General features: G+C 41.5%; 2 protein-coding genes across 15 annotated transcripts in view; one reads left to right on the top strand and one right to left on the bottom strand.

Moving 5' to 3' along the window:
- cacna1da (calcium channel, voltage-dependent, L type, alpha 1D subunit, a) overlaps positions 1-6,329 on the top strand; it is a 118,726-nt gene extending 112,397 nt beyond the window's left edge. For 7 of the 14 annotated variants that reach the window (XM_037532039.1, XM_037532037.1, XM_037532032.1 and 4 more), the window contains 5 exons: positions 855-983; positions 2,178-2,317; positions 2,436-2,542; positions 3,020-3,331; positions 4,126-6,329. In XM_037532039.1, coding sequence (XP_037387936.1) covers positions 855-983; positions 2,178-2,317; positions 2,436-2,542; positions 3,020-3,331; positions 4,126-4,431 — 994 coding nt within the window. In that variant the 3' untranslated portion in view covers positions 4,432-6,329. The remainder of the gene's footprint in view (positions 1-854; positions 984-2,177; positions 2,318-2,435; positions 2,543-3,019; positions 3,332-4,125) is intronic. The other 7 variants (XM_037532028.1, XM_037532035.1, XM_037532031.1 and 4 more) reach the window with 1 other exon arrangement.
- Positions 6,330-10,147: 3,818 nt separating this feature from the next.
- Positions 10,148-18,488, bottom strand: LOC108440521 (parapinopsin-like). Its single transcript, XM_017719414.2, has 4 exons — positions 18,149-18,488; positions 13,808-14,136; positions 11,920-12,153; positions 10,148-10,267 (listed from the first exon to the last, which is right to left on the bottom strand). The coding sequence occupies exons 1-4, from the start codon at positions 18,486-18,488 to the stop codon at positions 10,148-10,150; spliced, it is 1,023 nt and encodes a 340-aa protein (XP_017574903.1).
- Between the last annotated feature and the right edge of the window lie 5,736 nt (positions 18,489-24,224).

The raw sequence follows: 24,224 nt of genomic DNA, 5'->3' as shown, positions 1-24,224 counted from the left end.
CAGGGTTAAAGGGTGAATCAGCAGTTCTACATTAACTCCAGCGTTTAAGACCATTTACTGTTAAACTGAGTTGAAGGATCAGCAGAGCTTCATTTTACTGTAGAGGTGGATTATTTTATTATTACCTACTGATCTAATTCAGCTGTGGGGCCACAACAGGGCAGTAAAAGAGCATATTACTGACCCCTGAAATATACAGTCCGTATATGGAACCTAAAATGCAAAATGAGTTTGTTTTGAGTGCACTGTTTTTGTGATGTTACTAAAATAAAAGCATTAAGGGCCAGTCAGAAAAGAGCCATTCTCCATGTATTAGTCTAAATGAAACAGTAACTAAATCAGCGTTTTAATTCTGTGGGATAAACAGAGCTTGTAAATGATCTAGTAAAAATGAATTATTATTACTTTTTTTGTACGTCCCCCCACACAGTTATCACAAGTGGATCTAAATAGATATGAAATACAAGAAAAATGTACGATATGGGCCCTTTAAGAAGATTTTCAGTGGAACACTGGAAGCCCATTGACGAGGTGAAGTAGTCTCAGCCCAGGCTTCATCTCTGCTTGATAAGAACTGTTCAGGAGACAATCCTAGCTTCTGCTTTTTCCAGACACTGCTCACAGACAGGTTTTCTGTATTAAGATTTAACGTTTGAACTGCTGGAGGTAGACTAGTCCCAGGCTAGTGAGGGTACAAAGCGCTTGCTGCTTTTGTCTTGAAGAAGCTGTGCTTATGCCTGCATTTCTGCCCCTTGGAGATGTACGTCTGCATGGCAGTGCATGGTCATATTAACCCTGTAATCTCATGCCGAGGCCTGTCTGATCTGTCACGGCTCCTCCTGACCCCCACGCAGGTCACACGGCAGCGAAAGACGCCGCCCGACCATTCGCCGTGAGGAAGAGTACGAAGAAGACCGTTACTCTGGAGAGTACTACAGTGGAGAGGAGTTTTATGAAGATGACAGCATGCTGTCAGGGGAAAGGTATCACCACGGCATCATACGTACAGATTATGGGAGAAATATGTGCACTTTTTATTAGATGCTCTGATTTCTGTTATCATGATCATGTGATATAGTCTTAGACCCAATCCCATTCCGTACTTTTACCCCTGCTCCTTGTTACATTTAGGGAATCTTATGCCTTCAAAGAGGGGGGCAATTATTTATTATCGCCCACCACTAATTCTTCTGTCATTTGAAGATGAAGTCAGATATTCACAAGCTTCTCGTTCGAATTTGCCTGTTCCATCTTAAATGGAGTAGCAGTTACATTCATACATTCATACATACATCAGAGCTGCTGGACTATTTAAGGTGGAATGGAAAAATTAGCGAACTATCTACCAGGACATTAGTGTGCTGTTAGCGATTTGTAAAAGATTTTTAAGCTTGTTATGAAGAAAAAGACCATAATACACTGAATGCCATTAAACTAAAATAATACAGTGGTTATCCTATTTTTTTAATGGAGAAAATACTGACGTTTGTGGATTTCTTTGGTCTCTTGTTCAGCCATCTTGCTGGTTTTTCTTTTTTCTCATATCACTCTGTTTGGAGTGACTCTGAAAAACCTCCGTTTGGAGGCCATGTAGCCCCAACACTTCACCCTACCCCTCTATTTCAAAATAACAGTCGGGACACCCCAACCTTAGACGTCAATATGCAAAACGGGGGCAGGGCTAAGTGGTAGGGGTGAGGGGTGAGATGGGTTTTGGTGTTATAGGTTTCATCTCCATTACTAGTAGAAATGTAACAACATGCACATTTCATGATATAATTGAATTTCTTTTTTTTTGGGACTATAATATGTATTTTTGATGTGGAACTAAGAAAGAGATGCCACCATTCTGTTTGATTGGGTCCTGCTGGCAAACCACAGTTACACAAGATACAGTGCCTGGAAGAGCATAATCAACACAAACACTTATTTTGTTAGAAGTAAGTTAGAAAGAGATTTAAATACACACAAAGTGTTAAAGTTAGCACGAGGTGGTTTATTTATATGTAGTTTTGTCTGTCAGGTATTCCAGTTGATGTTTTTGTGTGATGTCTTAAATATTTTTCTAGCATAAAATCAAACTGTATTCAGTTCATAACACTCATACGTATTATAACACCCTTAATGACCGTGCGATGTAATGGTCTAACCTGATCATACAAATCCCCCTTGCCCAGGTACCCCAACAGTGATCAGGAGTATGAGACGCCTCGTGGGTACCATCACCCCGACAGTTACTATGACGATGATGAGCAGCCCCTTTACCACGATTCACACAGGTCACCAAAGAGACGGCTGCTTCCCCCCACACCTCAAGGTAGGTCTCTGTGCAGAAAGCTGTTGAAAAAGAGCAACAAGTCTGAGTGGCCGTTAATGATTAGGTGATCACCATCCACTCCATATCTGACTGTCTGACTCTTCTCCTTGACACCCAGGCCACCGGAGGCCCTCGTTTAACTTTGAGTGTCTGCGTAGACAGAGCAGTCAGGATGATCTTCCTCACCAGCGAACTGCTCTTCCGTTGCATCTTATGCAACATCAGGTAGGGGTGGGTGAATGTGCTCAAATGCAAATGATAGTGTTTTACTTTAACTGGACAACAATGTCTTCAAGATATACTTCTGTTTTTCATCCAGTCTTGTTTGGTTTTACTTGCTCACCCATCCACATTTGTGGTTCACAGCTGTCCTCTCAGAATATTTCACAGCTTGCTGTAACAAAGGCAGCTCATTGTTCAGCATTTGCTTTGTTTACTGCACTGTACTGCAGCATAATATAACATTAAATGGATTTTGTCCAGTAGAGCACAACAAAGGGCTGGAAGAAAGCAGGCCTTTGCCTTTTGTTGAGTTTGTGATCATTTTTTTCATGTTCTTATGTAACTTACTGCTTGAATACTACACCAGATAACTTTGCTCCACTGCTGCAGCTAATACAGAATAATACATTCAATGTGTTTTCAGAAAGTTCTGATTAGAAGCGCATTGGGATTTGTTGTCATCATGACCGTTTGTTTCAGGTGATGGCAGTAGCAGGACTGGACTCGAGCAGAGCCCACAGACTCTCACCTACTCGCTCCACCCGCTCATGGGCTACTCCTCCGGCCACACCGGCCAGCAAAGACCGGACCCCCTACTACACACCCCTGATCCGAGTGGACCGCCCTCTACGGGACAGCGCCAGCAGCAGCCGTTCCTCGTTGAGGAAAAGCTCATGGTACGACCCGGAATACCAGCAGAGCAGCTATTCGCCTGTGCATCTGCAGATTCCACCTGAGTACCGAAACCAGTACCACCAGAAGAGAGGCAGCGCCACCAGTCTGGTTGAAGCGGTGAGTCAAAGACCCAGTATAATCCCAGTTTGAGTAAAAATAAACAGGTGCTTCTGTCTCCGATTCCTGTTCATGTGGCAGATCTGTGCTGAAAGGATAATGAAACTGTCCTCTGTGAGTTAAACAGTTTATAGACACGACACTCATATTCGAGTGTCATATTCACACAATTTAGGGGATTGATTAGAGCCCTATATGGTATAGAAAAAAATTAATTATTTATTTTTCTATTGTTTTTTTTTTCTATTGTTTTTTTTCTTATCATGTTACCCAATTTTGCATTGCCACAATGCAGCCACATATGAGTTTCTCATTACCAGTATGTATGTATTTTATTTTTTAATTAGAAAAAATATAATGCTTACTTCAAACACTTTTTAAAAAATCTGTTTATTTGAATGAACAGTAAAATGTTACGTGACAAAGGTAAATAGAAAAATCTTTATGATTGTCAATGTGTTGCAGGAGAGAGATATAATTGCGAAGTACTGTACTTTGTTAAATGTATACTTTAAAATAAATTATTATTTACAGATTCATCAAGTCTCACTGTGTTGCAGTAATGAGAATGTGATCTATTAAATGAAAATGTTATTAAAATCAGTGAATAAAATCAGTGAAATTATTCAGGTTTATTTTTAGTTGTTCACCCAGGCATCATTGTTTGTATATCCAGAAAAGAAAACATTTACGTTTTGGTGATTGCAGAATGTCACAACATGTCACATAGCAAGCCACAAAAGTGTCGTTTGACTAATTTTTTATTTATTTATTTTGTGTCTGATGATAAGCAGGTTCTGATATCAGAAGGACTGGGTAGATACGCTAAGGACCCAAAGTTTGTGGCAGCCACGAAGCATGAGATTGCAGATGCCTGTGACATGACCATCGACGAGATGGAGAGCGCCGCGAGCCACCTGCTGAACGGCGGAGTCACGCCAGGGGTCAATGGGGTCAACGTTTATCCCATCCTAGGTCACAGAGACTACGACATGCAGGACGTTTCGGCCAGCTACAGCGACGAGGAGCCGGAACCGGAACCTCGGCCTCAGTACGAGGAGGACCTGGCGGACGAGATGATATGCATCACCACATTATAGCGTTCGGTTAGCGTCTGATGCTAACCGGCTAGCGTGCTCCTAAACAAAAACAAAATGCATCTATTGGCTCATAACCAAAAGAAGTGCCTTTACAGAGCAGTAGAAAGGCACCTGGAGGAAGGACACACTGGCCCCGCCCACTCGCTTCCTATTCGCCAAGGGGCCAGGGAGGAGTTCCACTCTATCAGACTGCTGCTGATGATGATGATGCTTTGGATATTGCCCCTGATTTGATGACGCTGAACTAGCTGAGTGGCTGCCTGTGCGGTCACTGCAGGCCATGGACCAATGTGCAGTGACGTGAGGTATCCTGGGGGGCGGGGTTTTTCCAAGGTGATGACAATCAAATCATAGATGTCATTACCTCAAGTCACTTTATTAAGGGTTTTGCATATCAAGCACGTTTTCAATGCAAGCTAAGTAAGGCATATCTCCCTCTAGAGGCTTTAGTTTGTAATCAGGCCATACGTTCATTTAGCAAAGGATGATGAGAATTGCAAATCTTTTAGACTAACACCAATAAGACCATGCTGGTTTACGGTTAATATCATGACTTATTATGACTTACTACTGCATTATCAATCTGGAGATACTTTTTCAAGACGATTGCAGCATTTGTTTTGAATGCACTAGCAGGCAGGTTATTTTTTAACTCTAGGATAGCCTGTTTGGGCTTTCATAATTACTATGCTGTAAATTAATTGTAATATAAAACAAAAAGAGAAAAAACTTTGTAAAGAGACGTTATATATTTTGTAATTATGTACCGTAGGAGAAAAGAAATCAGCAATATTGATCCTAATTGATGTTACGGTATTATGGAGATAAAAAAAAGAACACGTGTGATTTTATTAGATACTGGACTCTATTGTTTATTTGCCTTTTTTATTTGTTGCTCATATGCATTCTAAATTGGTCTGTGTAAGAACAGCCGTTTTTTTTTTCTTTCTTTCTAATGAGAGGTTATGTCTGTGACACACCCGCACAAGATATGCAAATCGTTTTTATGTTTTCTCTTTTTCTATGTGCGTGTGTGTACTGTGTGTGTGTGTGTGACGGAGAGAGACTCTGGCATCATTACCCATACTTTTCCCTGAAATCCCCAGCATGCTGTATGGATTAGGACGTATGGTCTTCGCTGCTGGACACTCTGGTGGGGTTTGTGGAGCTGTCTTGCGTGTTTTTTTGTGTTACTGTGTACTGTAGTGGGTCCGATCGAGGAGTTTTGGCCATCAGAAGGTTCTCTCCCGGTGTGTCGTCGTGTATTTTTGTGCAGAGGAGGTGCACAGGAGGAGGGTTCAATGTTAAATGCTTCGCGCATTGACAATGCTGCTTAAATAGTGTATTTTGAAACTGCCAGATGCAAGCTGTCTGACTGAGAAGCCTGCAGACGCTGGCGAGTGCTGATCCGCGATCAGCTCCACCATCCCAGTGCTTAACCTCAGCCGCTGTAACGAAGAACAAAAAGCTGCTCTCAGATCAGTGGGTAACTCATCCCAATATTGTTGGGGTCATTTAGTGGTGCCCTAGTATACAAATGGAGAAAAACAATGCATTGAATTCACTTAATTCAAGTGTGTACATCATTTCCACACAAGCTCAACAGATTGGTATTTTAAAAAATGGCAAGTTTATACTGTACTGTGTAAAAACCCACCTTATATGTATTTTATTTACAAAGTGGCCACTAAGTAATACAAACATTTCTGCTGGGTCTTTTGTTTTGCATTTCATTTGCTTTTATTTCAGCTGCCATTCTTTCAGGAGGCTGACTTAGAAGCTGGTTGATTTTCTGAAGCAATCAAACCCATTCAGTGGTGTTGAGGTCTGGCCTCTGGGGTGGTCAGTCCATCGTTCCGCTTCTTTGTTTGATGTGTCCGTCTCCTCTTCTCAGTGAGGTTCTTCTCGATCAGCTACACGTCCTTTCAGACCCACAGTGCTGAGTGGTCTTCTCACAGTGGAAGGATGGACAGAAACTCCTGTGGATGTTTTCAGATCTGAAGCAGCTTGATGTTCTCCTCTCTCTCAGAGATCAAAGCTTTAAGTGCTGTTCATCTGATGGGGACAGATTTTGGTGTCGACCAGGTCTTCCAGGTGGTTGTTAGGAGTCACATTTTCTCTGGAGCTTGTTAAATCTCATTTTTGGAAGCTTATTTTTGTGACATTTTCCTTCCTTATGCAAAGGGATTATCTTATATAAACTTGTGCTTAAGGGTAATTTTCACTGGAAATGAGATCAATAAAGGGTGGTCTCTGATGTTTGCACAGTACTGTAGAACAAAGGAAAGTTCCTAACTTTAGCGTTCATGTTACGAGACTTTATTCCAAATCATTTTGCTCCAGTTTTGTTCCTCTGTTGGTCATGAAATGTTCACACAATGAAAAGAGTAGCTGATTTTTAAATCATTTGAAAAAAATGTTGACCGTATATTACGTGTGAACACACACAACACAGGTATTGCCAGAAATAAGCACAAAATTGTGTTAATGTATTTTATTCATGTGGAAATTTTGTACACATTTGAATCAAGTACATTCGGTGCGTCATTGTTTTCATGTTTTCATAGAGGCCACAATAAAGGTGTGACGATGGTGGCAGGTACCTTTTGGGGTGTTACGATACAGTCGGCATGCTGCATCTTAACAAGCAGGGCTAGAGAGTGGCTAAGCAATACTAACCCCTTTTCTCTTTCTCTCTATCTCTCTATATCTCTGCATCTCTAGCTTCTGCATATACCTCTGCCAGAGCAGGGGAAACATATCGGAGTTTGGACCATTATTTCTTCCCAAAATCGTTTTCATTTTGATGATTCAAATGTGAGGCTTTCGCCTTCCCTCGCGTTCAGAGGGACAATTTCACTTCCAACAGGCAAAAATTACGCATCACACCACCAAGAGAAAAAAGAAATTTTTAAAAAGCATGACTGCAGAGGCACTGCCTTGAAGCGTTAAGCTTCAGCACAGATTAAACATAGGGGAAAAAGGGAATTTTAGGGATTTGTAGTTCCTGAGTGTGACTGATTTGTTGATTTGTTGAGTGAGTACTGTGCTTTCAGTCAACCGAACACTGTCATGAAAAAAAAATGTGGGTTTAACCACTGCGTGTGCACATCTGAAAGGGCTCTCTGAAATGTTTTGTGAGAAAAAAATAGATATATATAGTGTTCTGGTCTTTATGTGAATATATCTTGTGAGAGGACCAATGCGCATTCTAGGCACATTGTACTATTCGTAGCAACTCGTAAGAAAAATAATATATGCATTATTTTTAAAAAAAAATACTTAAAAAAAAATAAAACTAAAGATTAAACTTACTTTTACCTCACGTCAGGGACTCCTGAAGGAAAAAAATATAAATAAATAAATATATATATATATATATAAATATATATTTGGTTCATTCTATACCAATGGGATTTACATATTAGCACATGGCTGTTGGTCTTTGCACAAATGACTGTCCGTGCTTTTTGGTTCCTCCTGTTTTCTATTCAGAGTTTTGTGTATTAAGGTGAGCGGATTTTGTACTCTTTTCTGTGACTGTGTGTATGGTTTAGTGAAATATGTATTTGTCATTTATCATCTCACCTTTCAATGCTGGGACAACAAGAAAAAGGACAAAAGACAAAAAAAGGTGCACCTCTCTGTAATTAAACATGGTAACGGGTTTAAAAAACTTCTTAAGGTAACATACAAGTTTACAAAGAAACGTCTGTTGATTTAAGCGTTTTCATCATTTTTCATTCTAGAATTATTAACTCTTACTTCTACTATTCTAATTATTCCTATTGTTATTAATGCTGTAAGGAAATATAAGATAACGATGTATATTATGTACAAATATAATGGAAAGATGCGTGATAATGTTCTCTACTTGAAAGTCCTGATTTTTGCTCTGTAATGGTTTTTATTCAGTAAAAATGATTTTCTCTTCGTAGCAGATGATTTATGAAAACCCTCTAGGTTTTGTATCAATGCATTTTTTGTATTTTTCCTATTTATTTTGGCCTGGACTTGATTTGAATCAATACTGAAGTTTTATTTTCTAATGATTATTACTGAATAAACTTCAAAATCACAACTAAATCTACCCGCTCACTTTTAATAGAGCGCACTAAATAAAATGATGAATAAATGACGGAACTGAGGGAGGCTGGGATTAAAATATGAGGATTGCGCTGTTTGGAAATTGTGTGAAACTCAATGGTGTGAGAATCCGCTCCATTTCATTCCAGCCAAATTCTAAGATGACCACGTTGTGCAGATGCCTGAAGATTTACCATAGATTTTCCAGGATGCCATCCTGCACCGTCAGTGTTGCCCAGCGTGCCACAGAACCTGTGATGATGCTGTTTATTCAGTGAGGAACCAACCAACAAAAACAGTACATCTTAAATGTGTAAAAGCTGGTATCGTAATAGGTGAGTATTGTCATTGGCAAACATTTTAAGCCTCTTAGTCTGAGCTGTTAAAATATCTCCCTTGTGTTTTTCAGAGTCAGGACTGAGAGGTGGGCCAAGTTCTCATGACACAAGCCAAACCTTAACAAATCTGGACCTCCAGCTTGAATGTGTTAACACACACTGAGGTATTCAGCACTGTTCATGGAACTGTGGACATCCTACACTCTTAACCCTTGTGTGGTGTTCAGGTCTGTGGGACCCATTTTCAGTGCCTTCACTCTGTTCACCCCCCACACATCTGTATTACACATGTGGTGTTGGGCTGAACCCGTGGGGAGTGAAAGTGTGGAGGTGCTGTGTCCTTCATTCTGTTCTCCTCCTACATGGCCTGCTGTTAGGTTGTGTGTGTGTGTGTGTGTGTGTGTGAGGACAACATGGACAGGCTGCTGACTGGCTACAGCTGCTAAAGGAGAACCCAACGCCGGACGCTTGTGGTATTTTAAACATTGGTAGTTTTACATAAACTGTTATGGCTGTATTGATTTAATAAACAATAATGTGGTGGGTCCACCAGACCACTGAGTAACACACCAACACCACACAAAGGATAAAAAATACATTAAGGATTGGTAAAGAAAATGGTTCTATATAGAACCATGAACACTCAAAGAACCCTTTGCATGATTAAGCAGTTCTTTTCGTTGTGTGAAGGTTCTTCAAAATGATGGAGAATGTGCTGTAGATGGTTCAATATAGCACCTTTTTGAAATCTATATAGCAATTATAAGAGTTTGTACGTTGTTACAAACATGACGTTGTAACAGTTGAAGAATCTTTTTATGATGCCAAGAACCCTTAATCATGCAAAGGGTTCTTTGAGTGCTTATGGTTCTATATAGAACCTTTTTTTTTTTTAAATAAATAAACATGTTTAAGTGTGTTGAATGAGTTTATCACTGAATTCTTTTTTTGTCATCAAAAGTTTTTCCCATCAAGACATTTCAGTACAAAACTCTATACATATCCAGGCCCTGCCCAAAAACCTCATATCAGACTTAGTCTACGGGATAAATGATGCGTACGTTGCTAATAGCCTACAAACACTGAAGCACAGTATTCTCAGAAATGATCACTGAATTCCAAAAATGACAATCAGAAAAAAAAATCTCATCTCTGAGAAAACGTTGTAGAAGCCCAGAAGCCAGGAGATGCTGGAAGAATGTGTTTTTTCATTTTAGAGCACAGTGTTTGAAATGGTTTATGTCTGTAGCTGCATGCACATGTGCAGCGATCTGACTGGCTGAGCTCATTGATCACTCTGGAGTGATTTTGTTGTTCAGGGGGCTCACAGTGGTCTGAACCTCGGAGGCCTCTTCTTCTGGAGGAAAGGGGTTTTTCCCGCAGAGCAGGAACGGTATGGCGTATTTCTGGAACTGCGAGAAGAGCGAGAAGAGTCATGAATTTCTGGAAGATTTTAGTATATACTTCTGATACGTCTCACTATTTAAATGACGTATTTTGAGAAGCAGGTTCATGCATGATATCAACCACCAGGTGGCACTGCTCAGTGTATGTTGTTAAAACCATGCAGTGCAGCAGAAGTCATCCAGCTGATGGTGAGGAGTGGCGGCTGATGTAAGGTATGTGATAATATTGTAGCAGTTTAAGTCTTTTACTGAAGTGTTTATTTTCTTGTATATTAAGGGTACCTCCCACTAAAAATGGCTAACATTGAATGAAAGCCAGAGGGGAGCATTTAGGGTGATTTTTGCAGGGAACTTGTAGAGAGGAGAATTATCACTCTATAAAGCCTTCCGGGTTTCTCAAACACTAGAGGGCGCTCCTGGGCAAGTCCAAAATGAATGGGTTAAGATGGAGCATTTGAGCAAAATCATGGTCTGAAAATGAAAAATATTTTTAATGTAAAAGAAATAATTTCCAAAACAGAACAGCATAAAACACTTAAACACCGCTGTTATATGTTTTAGAGCTTTTGGAGTTTAAAACGGTAAAAAAGTAAATGTATATTCATAACGTCAGTGAGTGCGACCAGCCAATGAGCTGCTCCGCTCGCCAACCAGTCAGCACACGCTAGCAGTAATGCCAACCAATCAGCACTCACCAACAGTCATATCAACCAATCAGCGCTCACTAGCAGTAATACAAACCAATCAGCACTCGGTCGCAGTAATGCCAACCAATTAGCTCTCACTAGCAGTAATGCCAACCAATCAGCACTCACCAACAGTCATACCAATCAATCAGCACTCACCAACAGTAATACCAACCAATCAGAACTCACCAACAGTCATACCAACCAATCAGCTTTCAGTAGCAGTAATACTAATCAATCAGCACTCACCAACAGTAATACCAACCAATCAGCACTCACCAACAGTAATACCAACCAATCAGAACTCACCAACAGTCATACCAACCAATCAGCTTTCAGTAGCAGTAATACCAACCAATCAGCTCTCACCAACAGTTATACCAACCAATCAGCACTCGCTAGCAGTAATATCAACCAATCAGCACTCACCAACAGTCATACCAACCAATCACCACTCAGTAGCAGTAACGTTGGTGTCCTGGTGCCCAAAATCTGATTGCTGTATAAAAAATGAGTTTTCATACATCCTTCTGTTATTGTTCTGAACAAGTGACTAGAAACTATTTTTTTTTTGTTTTTAGCCATTTAGCTTCATTTACCCCCATTCATTGAAGACTCACAGGCGCCCTCTAGCGTTCTGCAGTCACATTTTTGATATAATGGGGGAAATAGGAAGAGACCAGGCTCCTCATAAACTCATAAACCGGCTCTGATTGTTACTTAATATTAATCTCTGCCTATGCTCATAGAGCCTTTACTGGTAATTACTATCAGTACTAAGAGTCGTAACTATGTCCTACCAACTACCTGACACTTTCAAGTTCTCTTTCATTTAAAGCAGTTTATTATTTTGTAGTACAGCGTTACTTTCATCACCTAAATCTGTAGAGACAAGCATTCTTGTGCGCTCCTTATCATTATTGTTCATGTTAAAATGTGTTGTTTTTTCAGTTTATGGAGTGTCTGCCTCACCTGTTTGTTCATGTAGATGTAGATCATGGGGTTGTAGATGGTGCTGCTCTTGGCCATGTAAATGGGCATGACTTTCACCAAAGGACTGAAGTTCATGTCAGGCTTGAAGACCACAGTGAGTGCCAGAGTGGCGTAGGGCATCCAGCTGACCAAGAACGCCACCACCATCATCATCACCATCCACGCTATCCGAGCTTCCGCCTTCGCCGCTGCTGCACCTCCTAATTTAGCCACCTGAAAAACAGGCAGAGAACAGGATACGCAGGTGAGAATCATCTCGGCTCCTACAGCACAAGCATGACTGCTCAGACTTTCCGCTGTTGGACAGTCATAACTGTAGTCTAGATTCCCCTGAAATCCACTTATAATGTCTGGGGGATTTACAGGCCAAATAAAAGTCATGATGCATTTTGATGTGAGATTTTGAACCTTTATGTCGTAGAATTAAACAGGCTGTTTTAGACTGATATATATATATGTAAATGACCTCTCTTCTGATTGGCTTTCGTGTATTGTGCCACATTGAAAAGCTCTCCAGGCTCTAATGTAGAAACATAGACGTGTCTATAATGCCTTTTTTGTCGCTGGATGTGTGGATGTGTGGAGTATGTCCAGGTCATAGAGCCAATACGGAGAGATCGTGGGGCAGACATGACAAAACCAGAAAACATCCAACAACACAGAGAAACAAAGCAAACTTAGACCAATACATCCAACAAAGACCAGCAAAGACAAAGTGCAAACACAGGGCTTAAGTAACAAAGGGAAAACGAGGGACAGGTGAAAACAATCAGGGGCGAAGTCACGAAACAAGGGGCAGGACTACAGATACCAAAACAAACGCACATGGACAAGACTGGGAGGGGCCAAAAGTGACACGGACATTTACCAAACGTTTTATACCATTTTTTTGGTGCATTCATCATAAAATTTACACAAAATGTAAAGAGCAACAGGCTTTTTCACATTGTCAAAAAACAAAAAACAACAAAAATATTGATACAAGCTTTTCTTTCGACAGCAATGATGTCTACATGTGTTCATGGCTGTGACATCACAAATACGATGGATTTCAAGCAGACATGTTTTGCAGCATAGTTTCTGTAAAGGACCTGTTTGGGCTAAACAGTACATTTTGAACCATACAACGTGAACCTCCTTCAAAAAAGACAGTAAAATACTTTTTTCATATGCGCTTTAAGGCACTGCTTCCCAGTCTCAGTCTCAACATACTGCCGTACTGAATGGTGCTGAGAACACAGACTGGTATTTATTCCTGAGAAATCCTGCTTTGTGAAATTCCTCCAAGAAACACAACTCAGGACCTTCTCTCAGGTGAATTGTCCCTCGAGCTGATCCAAGATCATCTCCTCCCTCCCCAAATCCTTTACCTAATCACCATTAGAGAGGTGACATAACTGGTCCGAGTGGTATTTAAAGCGCACTACTGAAAAAAGACAAAATTGTTGTTGACTTCATGTCTAAAATATTTGAAGTAGCTTAATAAAGAATAAACGTATTATAATCATTACATAGCATTACAATTTATAGTCCAATTTAACCCATTCATGTCCAACAACTAAATTTAGTATGGAAAGGCATATGCTACAGACCTATATACAGTATATATATATATATAGGTGTAAACATGGTTTTTTCCTTCTGCTGTAATGTAAGTCAATGGAACCAAACTTTTTTCAAAGTGTGAAAATGTTCTGTTCAGACAGAATATAGACCAACAGATAGACCAACATAATTTTTAAATTGTAGAGATGTGGCTTATTAATAGATTAAACATGTACACAGTGCAATAACTATGCGCAACCTATTCTGTGTCCCCCCTTACAGAGCGAAGGTTATCTCAGGTGTTGGTGAATAAGCTTCTTACTCGTCTCAGCGTCCACAGCAGCCACGAGTACGACACCACGATGATGATGAACGGTACTGCGAAGCACAGCACGAAGTAGCACACGACGTAGGAGAGGTTTTTAGGATCTCGGCTCTGCCAGTCCGGCCCACAGGACGTCCCGACTCCCTCCAGCTCGTAGTTACCCCAGCCAAAGAGCGGAGGGGTGTTCCAGAGGAGTGACCACAGCCAGGACGCCGCCACACCGGCCACAGCGTGCTTCTCCTGGAAGATGATGGTGCCCAGCGGCTTACACACCACAAACACTCGCTCGACCGCGATCAGAGCCACAGTGCACAGCGCTGTGATACCTGCACACACAGAACCACATGCAGTTACGGTGCAGGACGCTAGTGGCCTGCTCAAAGTCGGCCTATCAGTATACTTGATTTGGCTGGCCAGAGGGTTGCTCCAGCCTGACCCGCTCACCCAAAAAGAAATATAATTTTATATTACACAGAACACATTTTTTCTACAATTTCATATTTAATAAGTATTTTACTATAAAAATATGATTTGTTATGAAATATGTTTATTTTTTATCTAAGGGTTTGTGGGTCCACACTTTCCTCCCTCTCAAATCTACAGAATTTATTCTTTTCACAGCAGATGCTGAATAATTTATAGTAGATGCTGAATAATTTATAGTAGATGCTGAATAATTTATAGTAGACACTGAGTATTTTGTAGTAGATACCAGACAGTTTATAATAGCAACTGAAATATTCATAGTAGCTACTGAATAATGTGTAGAAGTTACTGAATAATTCACAATAGCTACTGAATAATAAGTATTAACCTTAATTAGTTTAATAATTGGCGTAGAGGGCTTAAAGCACTTATCTGTGCATGTGGATCTTTGCAAAGTGATCAGAAATCATAAGCCCATAAAGTCTGACCAGCTGGTGCCGTTGTGGTCTCTGATGTGTTTGATCTGATATGTTCCCCTGTTTATTCTCTAAAAGCAAACCTTCTATAAAAAAACAAAACAAACTAAAAGGTGGTCCTTTTTAGATGAAATACACCCTAAAACGATTCTCAGTAACATGTCAGTAATGTAGCAGCGGTGACCACATTCAGATTATCAAGAGACCTCAAATTAACTATGTAAATGAAGTGAGTTAATAATCTGCTGAATTGAGTTGTTTTTCACTTTATTTGGAGGATCTGAATTCATATCTGTAGATTTTTAACCTGATAGGAACTGAATATTAACAGGTTTAATACAGACCATCAACATCCTCAACTATCTGATACAGACACACTGACACCATCCTGTACCTGGAGCTTCTCTGCAGCAGGGTTTGGTTAAGGTTAGTGTTAGGATTGGGTTTTGGGTTGGGGTTAAGGTTAGGGCTAGGACTAGGGTTAGTGTTAGGATTGGGTTTTGGGTTGGGGTTAAGGTTAGGGCCAGGGTTAGTGTTAGGATTGGGTTTTGGGTTGGGGTTAAGGTTAAGGCTAGGACTAGGGTTAGTGTTAGGATTGGGTTTTGGGTTGGGGTTAAGGTTAGGGCTAGGACTAGGGTTAGTGTTAGGATTGGGTTTTGGGTTGGGGTTAAGGTTAGGGCTAGGACTAGGGTTAGTGTTAGGATTGGGTTTTGGGTTGGGGTTAAGGTTAGGGCCAGGGTTAGTGTTAGGATTGGGTTTTGGGTTGGGGTTAAGGTTAGGGCTAGGACTAGGGTTAGTGTTAGGATTGGGTTTTGGGTTGGGGTTAAGGTTAGGGCTAGGACTAGGGTTAGTGTTAGGATTGGGTTTTGGGTTGGGGTTAAGGTTAGGGCCAGGGTTAGTGTTAGGATTGGGTTTTGGGTTGGGGTTAAGGTTAGGGCTAGGACTAGGGTTAGTGTTAGGATTGGGTTTTGGGTTGGGGTTAAAGTTAGGGCAAGGACTAGGGTTAGTGTTAGGATTGGGTTTTGGGTTGGGGTTAAGGTTAGGGCTAGGACTAGGGTTAGTGTTAGGATTGGGTTTTGTGTTGGGGTTAAGGTTAGGGCCAGGGTTAGTGTTAGGATTGGGTTTTGGGTTGGGGTTAAAGTTAGGGCAAGGACTAGGGTTAGTGTTAGGATTGGGTTTTGGGTTGGGGTTAAGGTTAGGGCTAGGACTAGGGTTAGTGTTAGGATTGGGTTTTGGGTTGGGGTTAAAGTTAGGGCAAGGACTAGGGTTAGTGTTAGGATTGGGTTTTGGGTTGGGGTTAAGGTTAGGGCTAGGACTAGGGTTAGTGTTAGGATTGGGTTTTGGGTTGGGGTTAAGGTTAGGGCTAGGACTAGGGTTAGTGTTAGGATTGGGTTTTGGGTTGGGGTTAAAGTTAGGGCAAGGACTAGGGTTAGTGTTAGGATTGGGTTTTGGGTTGGGGTTAAGGTTAGGGCTAGGACTAGGGTTAGTGTTAGGATTGGGTTTTGGGTTGGGGTTAAGGTTAGGGCTAGGACTAGGGTTAGTGTTAGGATTGGGTTTTGGGTTGGGGTTAAGGTTAGGGCTAGGACTAGGGTTAGTGTTAGGATTGGGTTTTGGGTTGGGGTTAAGGTTAGGGCTAGGACTAGGGTTAGTGTTAGGATTGGGTTTTGGGTTGGGGTTAAGGTTAGGGCTAGGACTAGGGTTAGTGTTAGGATTGGGTTTTGGGTTGGGGTTAAGGTTAGGGCTAGGACTAGGGTTAGTGTTAGGATTGGGTTTTGGGTTGGGGTTAAGGTTAGGGCTAGGACTAGGGTTAGTGTTAGGATTGGGTAAGGTTAGATTTCGTGTAATTGAAGTAACGTTTTAAGTCTACTTTATGCAGCATATTAACAACACATCTACTTAATGTAAGTAACGTGTCAGCAGTACATCTTTAACATTTACCTCAGTAGTTCAGATTCATCGTTACTGATACTTCACTGAAATATTACTGGTACTTTTTTAAGAGTTTATTAATCATCTACAGAGGACCGCTACAAATAAAGTGCTATTTATACAAATACTAATGAGGGTTTTCAAGTCATTGAATCGTCTAGAAAACTGAACTTGTAGTAATTTTTTTCCCCCCAATTTTCTTTACAGGTTAGTTGTATCCAATTCCACCCTCTAGTTAGGACTAGGAAGGACTAGGACTAGGACATCAGCGCTAGGAAGGTGAAAGCTAGTACAGGCTTTCTCCAAAACCTGGGAAGCGCTGCCGGCATCTCTTCAACCTGGCGCTATCGCAACGTCAGAGGAGAACGCTAACCGCCAGTTTGGTTCCGTCAGCTGAGCTGACGAGCATCACGCTGGGTGAAAGGCTGGCCCTGATGACACGGCCAGCACTTAAATGGTTGCAACAGTCCATTCACCGTGACTGATTAATAAAATAGAATAAAGCCACTTAGAAATGAAAGGTCTTGTATGTATTGTCCAGTTTCCCACATTTTAGAATAATAATGAATTATGACTAATAATAATAATTAAGATGTACAAACTACGACTACAAATGGGCTTAGAAGGTGGCCCCTCTTTGCCTTGAGGCTGCTTTACACATTGGTGATCATTCTCTCAATCAGCTTCTTGAGGAACCACCTGAGATGTTTTTCTAGAAAGACTGAACAGCATTGTGTGAATATTGGGGAATAATAGGCATAAAAATATATATTTTTAAGTTTTAACAGGTTGAAAATGTCTGTATTGTTCACAGTGGTGACAGGAACCAGTCTAAAGAGTTTAATGTCCCTGAATCCTCCCTCACTGAAAGTTATTATATGGGGTCACCGTGGAAATGTTGTCTGATGCCTGAGACCTTGTTTGATAATAGTTCTAAGAAGGTTTTGGCTTAAAACATTCATTTTTAAATCCATTCATGGTGGAAGAATACATGCAAGGTGTTGTGAGGCAAAATGGCCCCAGAAGAAATGTAGTTTTTTTCAGATTTGATGCCGTTTCACCATCAACATTCCATATAAAAGCCCAGAAGACTCGACTGTAGGTTCACCAGTGGTTTTGACAGTAAATAAAAGGTCTATATCTGTGCTGTGGTCATGGTGAACCCTGGTTCCTATCACCACCACGGTAAAGACATCTGAACCATTTCACACCAAACCCTCTGAATCGCTCGTTTAAATCTCACACAAAATTGTTACGTTAGTGAACAGTTAGTGAAATTCACCTGTGAATGTTATTGTCCTTACATAATTAACTGCCTTGTTAATTCTAAAATTATTATCTTATATTTGATTTACATTCACAGAAAAGGTCTATACCTTTTTCCTTTTGTCAGTGACAGAATCAGAAGATTTTCATCTAATGAAATCTTCTCCAAGCACAAATAAATGCTGTTGATGTCAGATCTCCTGTAGGGTTACAGGCTGTGTGGACTGTGTAGATGACTGACCGAATAAAGCCACACAGAAGCCCTCCAGCACGCAGCCCACTCGTCCGCTGATGTAGTATCCCACAGCGTTGGTCACCACAGATGGCACTGCCCCGGTCAGCGTGGTGCCCAGGTCAGCCACGGCCAGGTTGACCAGGGCGAAGTTGAGCGGCTGGCGCAGCTGTCTGTGCCGTAGGGTCACCGCAATCACTGTGGCGTTCAGGACCACAGCTGTGACCGAGAACACGGCCATAATGACAGAGAGAGTGACCAGCCCTGCCCGCGGCAGCAGCACTTCTCTGCCAGTGCTGTGGAGTGAAGAAGCGTTGGGATGCTCCGGGACGTCCTGGACCAGCGCCATGATCCTGGAGGTCCTGCAGGTCACTCAGTGATGCGGAATGATGTAAAGGCACACAGTCGTTCCTGTCTTCTCTCTTAATGGCCCGTTTTCTTCTGGATCACACAGCCGGACCCTGGGGGTGTTTTTTCCTCCGCTGAGAAATTTCAAACGGAAAGTGACAAAACAGCTAAAAACAATAAAAGAAAAGAAACTGAAAGTCATAAATAAGTAATAAACATCATCTGTTATTTTCTCCCGTTAATCTGACTTCAGCTCAGACGAAGTGAAGTTAATGTCGTGTCTCACCTGTTTTCTCTGAACAGCCTGATCTCCCTCCCTCTCTCTCTCTCTCTCTCTCTCTCTCTCTCACTCCCTCTCTCTCTCTCTCTCTCTCTCTCTCTCACTCCCTCTCTCTCTCCCTCCCTCTCTCTCTCCCTCCCTCTCTCTCTCACTCCCTCTCTCCCCTTCTCCCCTCCCTTTCACTCTCACTCCCTCTCTCTCACTCCCTCTCTCTGTCTCTCTCTCTCTTTCTCCCTCGCCCTCTCTGTCTCTGTCTTTCTCCCTCTCCTCCGTCTCCCTCCGTTTTGCTTTCTCTCTCTTTCTTGGAGACTTTTTTCACTCTCTTTTTACTCTCTATCTTTCTTTTTACTCTTTTTTACACTCTCTCACTTTCTGTCTCCGTCTCCCACTGTTTGTTTTCTCTCTCAATTTTTCTCTCTCTCTCTTGGATTGTTGCACTCGTTTGTGCTCTCTCTCTCTCTCTCTCTTTCTCTTTCTCTCTCATTTTTACTCTGTCTTCTTTACTCTCTCTCTCAGCTAAAGTGCTAAAGTCAATAAAGGTAAGTAGGTCCCAAAGAGCTGGACTTAAGATCCAGTATAATTCCTTCAGACAGTCTCTGACCTGGCGTCAGACACTCTTATCCAGATAAACTTACAATTTGATCAATTTTCACAGGTAGGCGAAGGTGGTGTTAGGAGTCTTGCCCAAGGACTCTTATTGGTATAGTGTAGGGTGCTTGTATCCCAGTCTACAGCATAGAAGGCAGAGGTGTTAACCCACTGTACTACACCAGCCCAGTACAGAAGAGCGACTGAAAATGTGCCTTAATGTTAACATGTTTCCATTTTCGGTTGATTATCTGCCCTGCTCTTCATTTACAGCTACAGAGGAAGCAGTAAATTCAGGGTGAGGCGCTCTCTCTGCCTGTTTAATGTTTTATTCATCAAGATCAGGATTAAGTTGAGTTCTCTATGTGTGCCAGTCTGGTGAATTCATTCGATACCTGTGTGAATACATGTTTATTTATATATGCACTATATTTCCAAAAGTATTTTCATCTGCCTTCACATGTATATGAGATTGAATGGCATCCCATTCTTAATCCGTAGGGTTGAATATAATGTCGGCCCACCCTTTGCAGCTATAACAGCTTCAACTCTTCTGGGAAGGCTTTCCACAAGGGTTAGGAGTGTGTTTATAGGAATTTTTGACCGTATTTCCAGAAGTGCATTTATGAGGTCAGACACTGATGTTGGACGAGAAGGCCTTGGTGCTGAAGCATTAAGAGTTCCTTTCACTGGAACTAAGGGGCCGAGCCCAACTCCTGAAAAACAACCCCACACCATGATCCCCCCTCCACCAAACTTTACACTTAGCAAGTACTGTTCTCCTGGCAACCCATTCCATGAAGCTCTCTACGCTGTTCTTGAGCTGATCTGAAGGCCACATGAAGTTTGGAGGTCTGTAGTGATTGACTCTGCAGAAAGTTGGTGACCTCTGCGCACTATGCCCCTCAGCATCCCCTGACCGCTCTGTCATTTTACGTGGCCGACCACTTCGTGGCTGAGTTGCTGTCGTTCCCAATCGCTTCCACTTTGTTATAATCCCACTGACAGTGGACTGTGGAATATTTAGTAGTGAGGAAATTTCACGACTGGACTTGCTGCACAGGTGGCGTCCGATCACGGCACCACGCTGGAGTTCACTGAGCTCCTGAGAGCGACCCATTCTTTCACTAATGTCTGTAGAAGCAGTCTGCAGGCCTAGGGGCTCGGCTTTATACACCTGTGGCCATGGAAGTGACTGGAACACCTGAATTCAGTGATTTGGATGGGTGACTGAATATATATATATATATATATATATATATATATATATATATATATATATATATATATGTATATACATACTCTGTGATACTATGTATCACATAAGTACAGGCACAATTATACATACAGGCTATATTATTGCATATAGTTGCATGGTATCTCGCCAAGTAACATTGTCTAGATCTAGTCGATATATCCAATATTTCACCTGTTGAGATTGTTTAAGCTTATTTTAATATAATTTCACTTATTTCCAAACATTTTTACTTGTTTCAAGTCATTTTGTTAAACAAATTTATCTCACTACATTGGAAGATCTTACTTTAAGATGTCTTTAAGATGAAACGAGCTAAATTACCAGTATAGAGGGCAGCCAGTATAGAGATCATTTTACTTAATAAAATTACTTAAAATTACTTTAAAAACTAGAATTAAGTTTCACTTGACAAGATACTATACTTTGCAGTTTAGAGTGTAGATGTATATGTGTGTGTGTGTGTGTGTGTGTGTATATATTCATTCGTCTGGACTTTTCTCTCTGTAGCAGATACTACATCGCTGTGCTCCTCTGTCTGACCTGCTAAGAGCTTTAGCTCACATTAAAGTGAGATGATCAGGGCGGAGTTTAATCCCTGCCTGGATTCCTGTGTTAAAAAAGGTCGCGTAACCTTTGGCCTGAATAACTGAGTTGTTGAAATGGGGGCTTGTGCTGAGGATTCTCTTCTATTATTAGCTTTTTTGTTAACTTGCTTAGACAAAATTGTGTAAGTATGTCTCCCAGAGTGTTGATGCTACAGATCTCAGGCTGGAATTAGATCTAAGCTGTCAGGACCAGAATAAGTCCTGTTGTTACACTATATGGCAAGAGGATTGAAAAGGAGTCTGTCCTTCTCTGCTGCAGTAACTGTCTCTACTCCTTGGGGAAGGCTTTACACCAGATGTTGGAACATGGTTGTGAGAATTTGATTGCACTCAGCAGCGGGAACACTAGGGAGGATGGTCCGTCACTCCAGCTCATCCCAAAGGTATGGGGGCTATCACTCCAGAGAATGCAGTTCCACTGCTCCCAATGAAGCCTACTACTGGGGGGCTTCATACCCCTCTAGCCCACACTTGCCATTGAACATGATGGCTTTAGGCTCATGTGTGGCAGCTCCAGACCTCCATTCTATTGTCAGTGCTTTTCCATAGAGATTAAACAGGTTGTGTGTGCACTTGAACTCCACATGTGTCCACAAACTTTTGGACATATAGTCAATAGAAATGGACCAAGATACAGCCGTGTGCAAAAGCCAGAGAGCGGCCTTCATTTATTTATATTTCCAGTTATTACAAAAACAGTTCAATCTAATCTCAGCTGTGTGAATGTTCAGTGAGTCACCCTTTAGCTTCCGTTCCTCTCAGGAGACTCACATTCAGTTCCTCAAAGAATCTGTAGACACACCTCCAAAGCTCAGTCTGAGAAGCTGGTTGATGATTTTCTGAAGTAATCAAACCCATTCAGTGGTGCTGAGGTCTGGACTCTGGGGTGGTCAGTCCATCGTTCAGCTTCTTTGTTTGATGTGTCCGTCTCCTTTTCTCAGTGAGGTTCTTCTTGTTCAGCTACACGTCCTTTCAGACCCACAGCGCTGAGTGGTCTTCTCACACTGGAAGGATGGACAGAAACACCTGTGGATGTTTTCAGATCTGAAGCAGCTTGATGTTCTCCTCTCTCTCAGAGACGAAAGCTTTATATTTATCTGTTTATCTGATGGGGGCAGTTTTGGGGTCTACCAGGTCTTCCAGGTGGTTGTTAGGAGCCCCATTTTGTCTGTAGCTTCATTTTCCTCCTATTTTTTCACTTTTTTTTCCTTTTAACTTTTAGATTTGTTATATTAGTGGATTATTATATCTAATCTCCTGAGAAATATCTAAAAGCTGTTTTAACTAGAAATTAAATAAATGATTTTTAAATGAATTTTGCACAGGATTATATTTGACAGCTAAAAACAACAGTCGCGGCCACCTTGCAACCCACATTTTGTGTGTACGATCTCAAAGCGGATGCTCTGTACGGACAAAAGTCAAGTTGCAAGACAACTGCTACTGCTGTTTTTAGTGCTGTGCTAATTGGTGGGGTGCAAACGTCCATTATGTGTTAGCTACATTAGCATCATAGCTTCTGAAGCAAACTTCAGACACCAATCATCTTGTCCAGGAGTCGCAAGCCAATTAGGGTTAGTTAAGAAGAGCCATTTTTGCCCTTTCAACAAGAATGAAGCCACATTGGGAGCCACAACAGACTCACTTTGCTCTGCTTTGAGCTTCAGCTCAGCTACAGCTGCTTTTCTCGCATCTCCAGCAGGAAACTTTTCCACAACCGTTTAACAGTTTCTTGTAAAATGTCTCTCAATGTTTGACTTTTTACGAGGCTGAAGTTGCTCCTCATTCGCCAGCTTCTTGTTCAAATGTCCTTCATCCTGAGGCACCAGAATGTAATTGCTGCACCATTTAAGGTGGAACGGAAAAATTCTTTCATTTTACTGCAACGGAGGATTATTTTATTTTTACCTCCGGATGTGTTGCTGACCCCTGGCCTTGGCTGATTTTGACAGGACAAGACAAGAACATTTGACATGTTGGTGAGATTTTTGGCAGAATCAGGGCTTTAAGTGTTTCTGGTCATTTTGACCTTCCATAGTTGCTTAATTACATTCAATACTTAATCCGCTCTTTGTACAGTGACGTGACTAAATGCTTTATGTTGAGGCTGGAAAACCGAGTCCAGCGCATATGAATCCAAGAAATCCTTCGTTCAATAATCTTCCCAGGCTGTTGAGATGTAGCAGCCCGGCAGAGATGCGTTTTACTACAGACCCAAAAAGAACATGATCCTGTGTGTTTTCAGGGATGAGACTTGACTGGACTGACACTCAGGCCTGAACATCTCTGACTTGCTGTCCTGTCTGGAAGTTAATTCTTCTGTCCTGTTCAGCGCTGATCGTTCATTAGACTGAATGAAACTTCTAATCCAATTAGGTGTGTGTCATCTTCGTCTGCTGCTGCACGAAATAAGGTCAGATAAATCAATAGTGAGTCCTAATCCAGTCCTACATCCCTCATCTAGAACTCTGAGCTTCTCAGAGCATTAACATCTCCGTAACTCGGAGAGAGAAAGAAAAAGGAGCTGTTGGCTTTGACCTCCCAGCGTAGTGAGTTTTCCCTGGTCAGGGCAGCCCAGAGGAGTCCTGGCTACACTGTTTCCTTGTGAGTTTTGGTTCCTCTCAGTGGATCTTTCTCATGTTCTTAGGGAGTTTCTTCTTTTGAGTTTTGGTTCCTCTCAGTGGTTCTTCCTTGTGTTCTTAGATAGTTTCTTCTTTTGAGTCTTGGTTCCTCTCAAAGGCTCTTCCTCATGTTCTTAGGGAGTTTCTTCTTTTGAGTCTTGGTTCCTCTCAGGGGATCATTCTCATGTTATTAGGGAGTTTCATCTTTTGAGTTTTGGTTCCTCTCAGAGGCTCTTCCTCATGTTCTTAGATAGTTTCTTCTTTTGAGTCTTGGTTCCTCTCAGAGGCTCTTCCTCATGTTCTTGGAGGGGTTCTTCTTTTGAGTTATGGTTCCTCTCAGTGGTTCTTCCTCATGTTCTTAGGGAGTTTCTTCTTTTGAGTCTTG

The sequence above is a fragment of the Pygocentrus nattereri genome, chromosome 21 (assembly GCF_015220715.1).
Source record: "Pygocentrus nattereri isolate fPygNat1 chromosome 21, fPygNat1.pri, whole genome shotgun sequence".
NCBI classification, from domain to species: domain Eukaryota; kingdom Metazoa; phylum Chordata; class Actinopteri; order Characiformes; family Serrasalmidae; genus Pygocentrus; species Pygocentrus nattereri.
The sequence above is the reverse complement of the archived record's forward strand: the minus strand, read 5'-3'. Positions and strand labels throughout refer to the sequence as shown.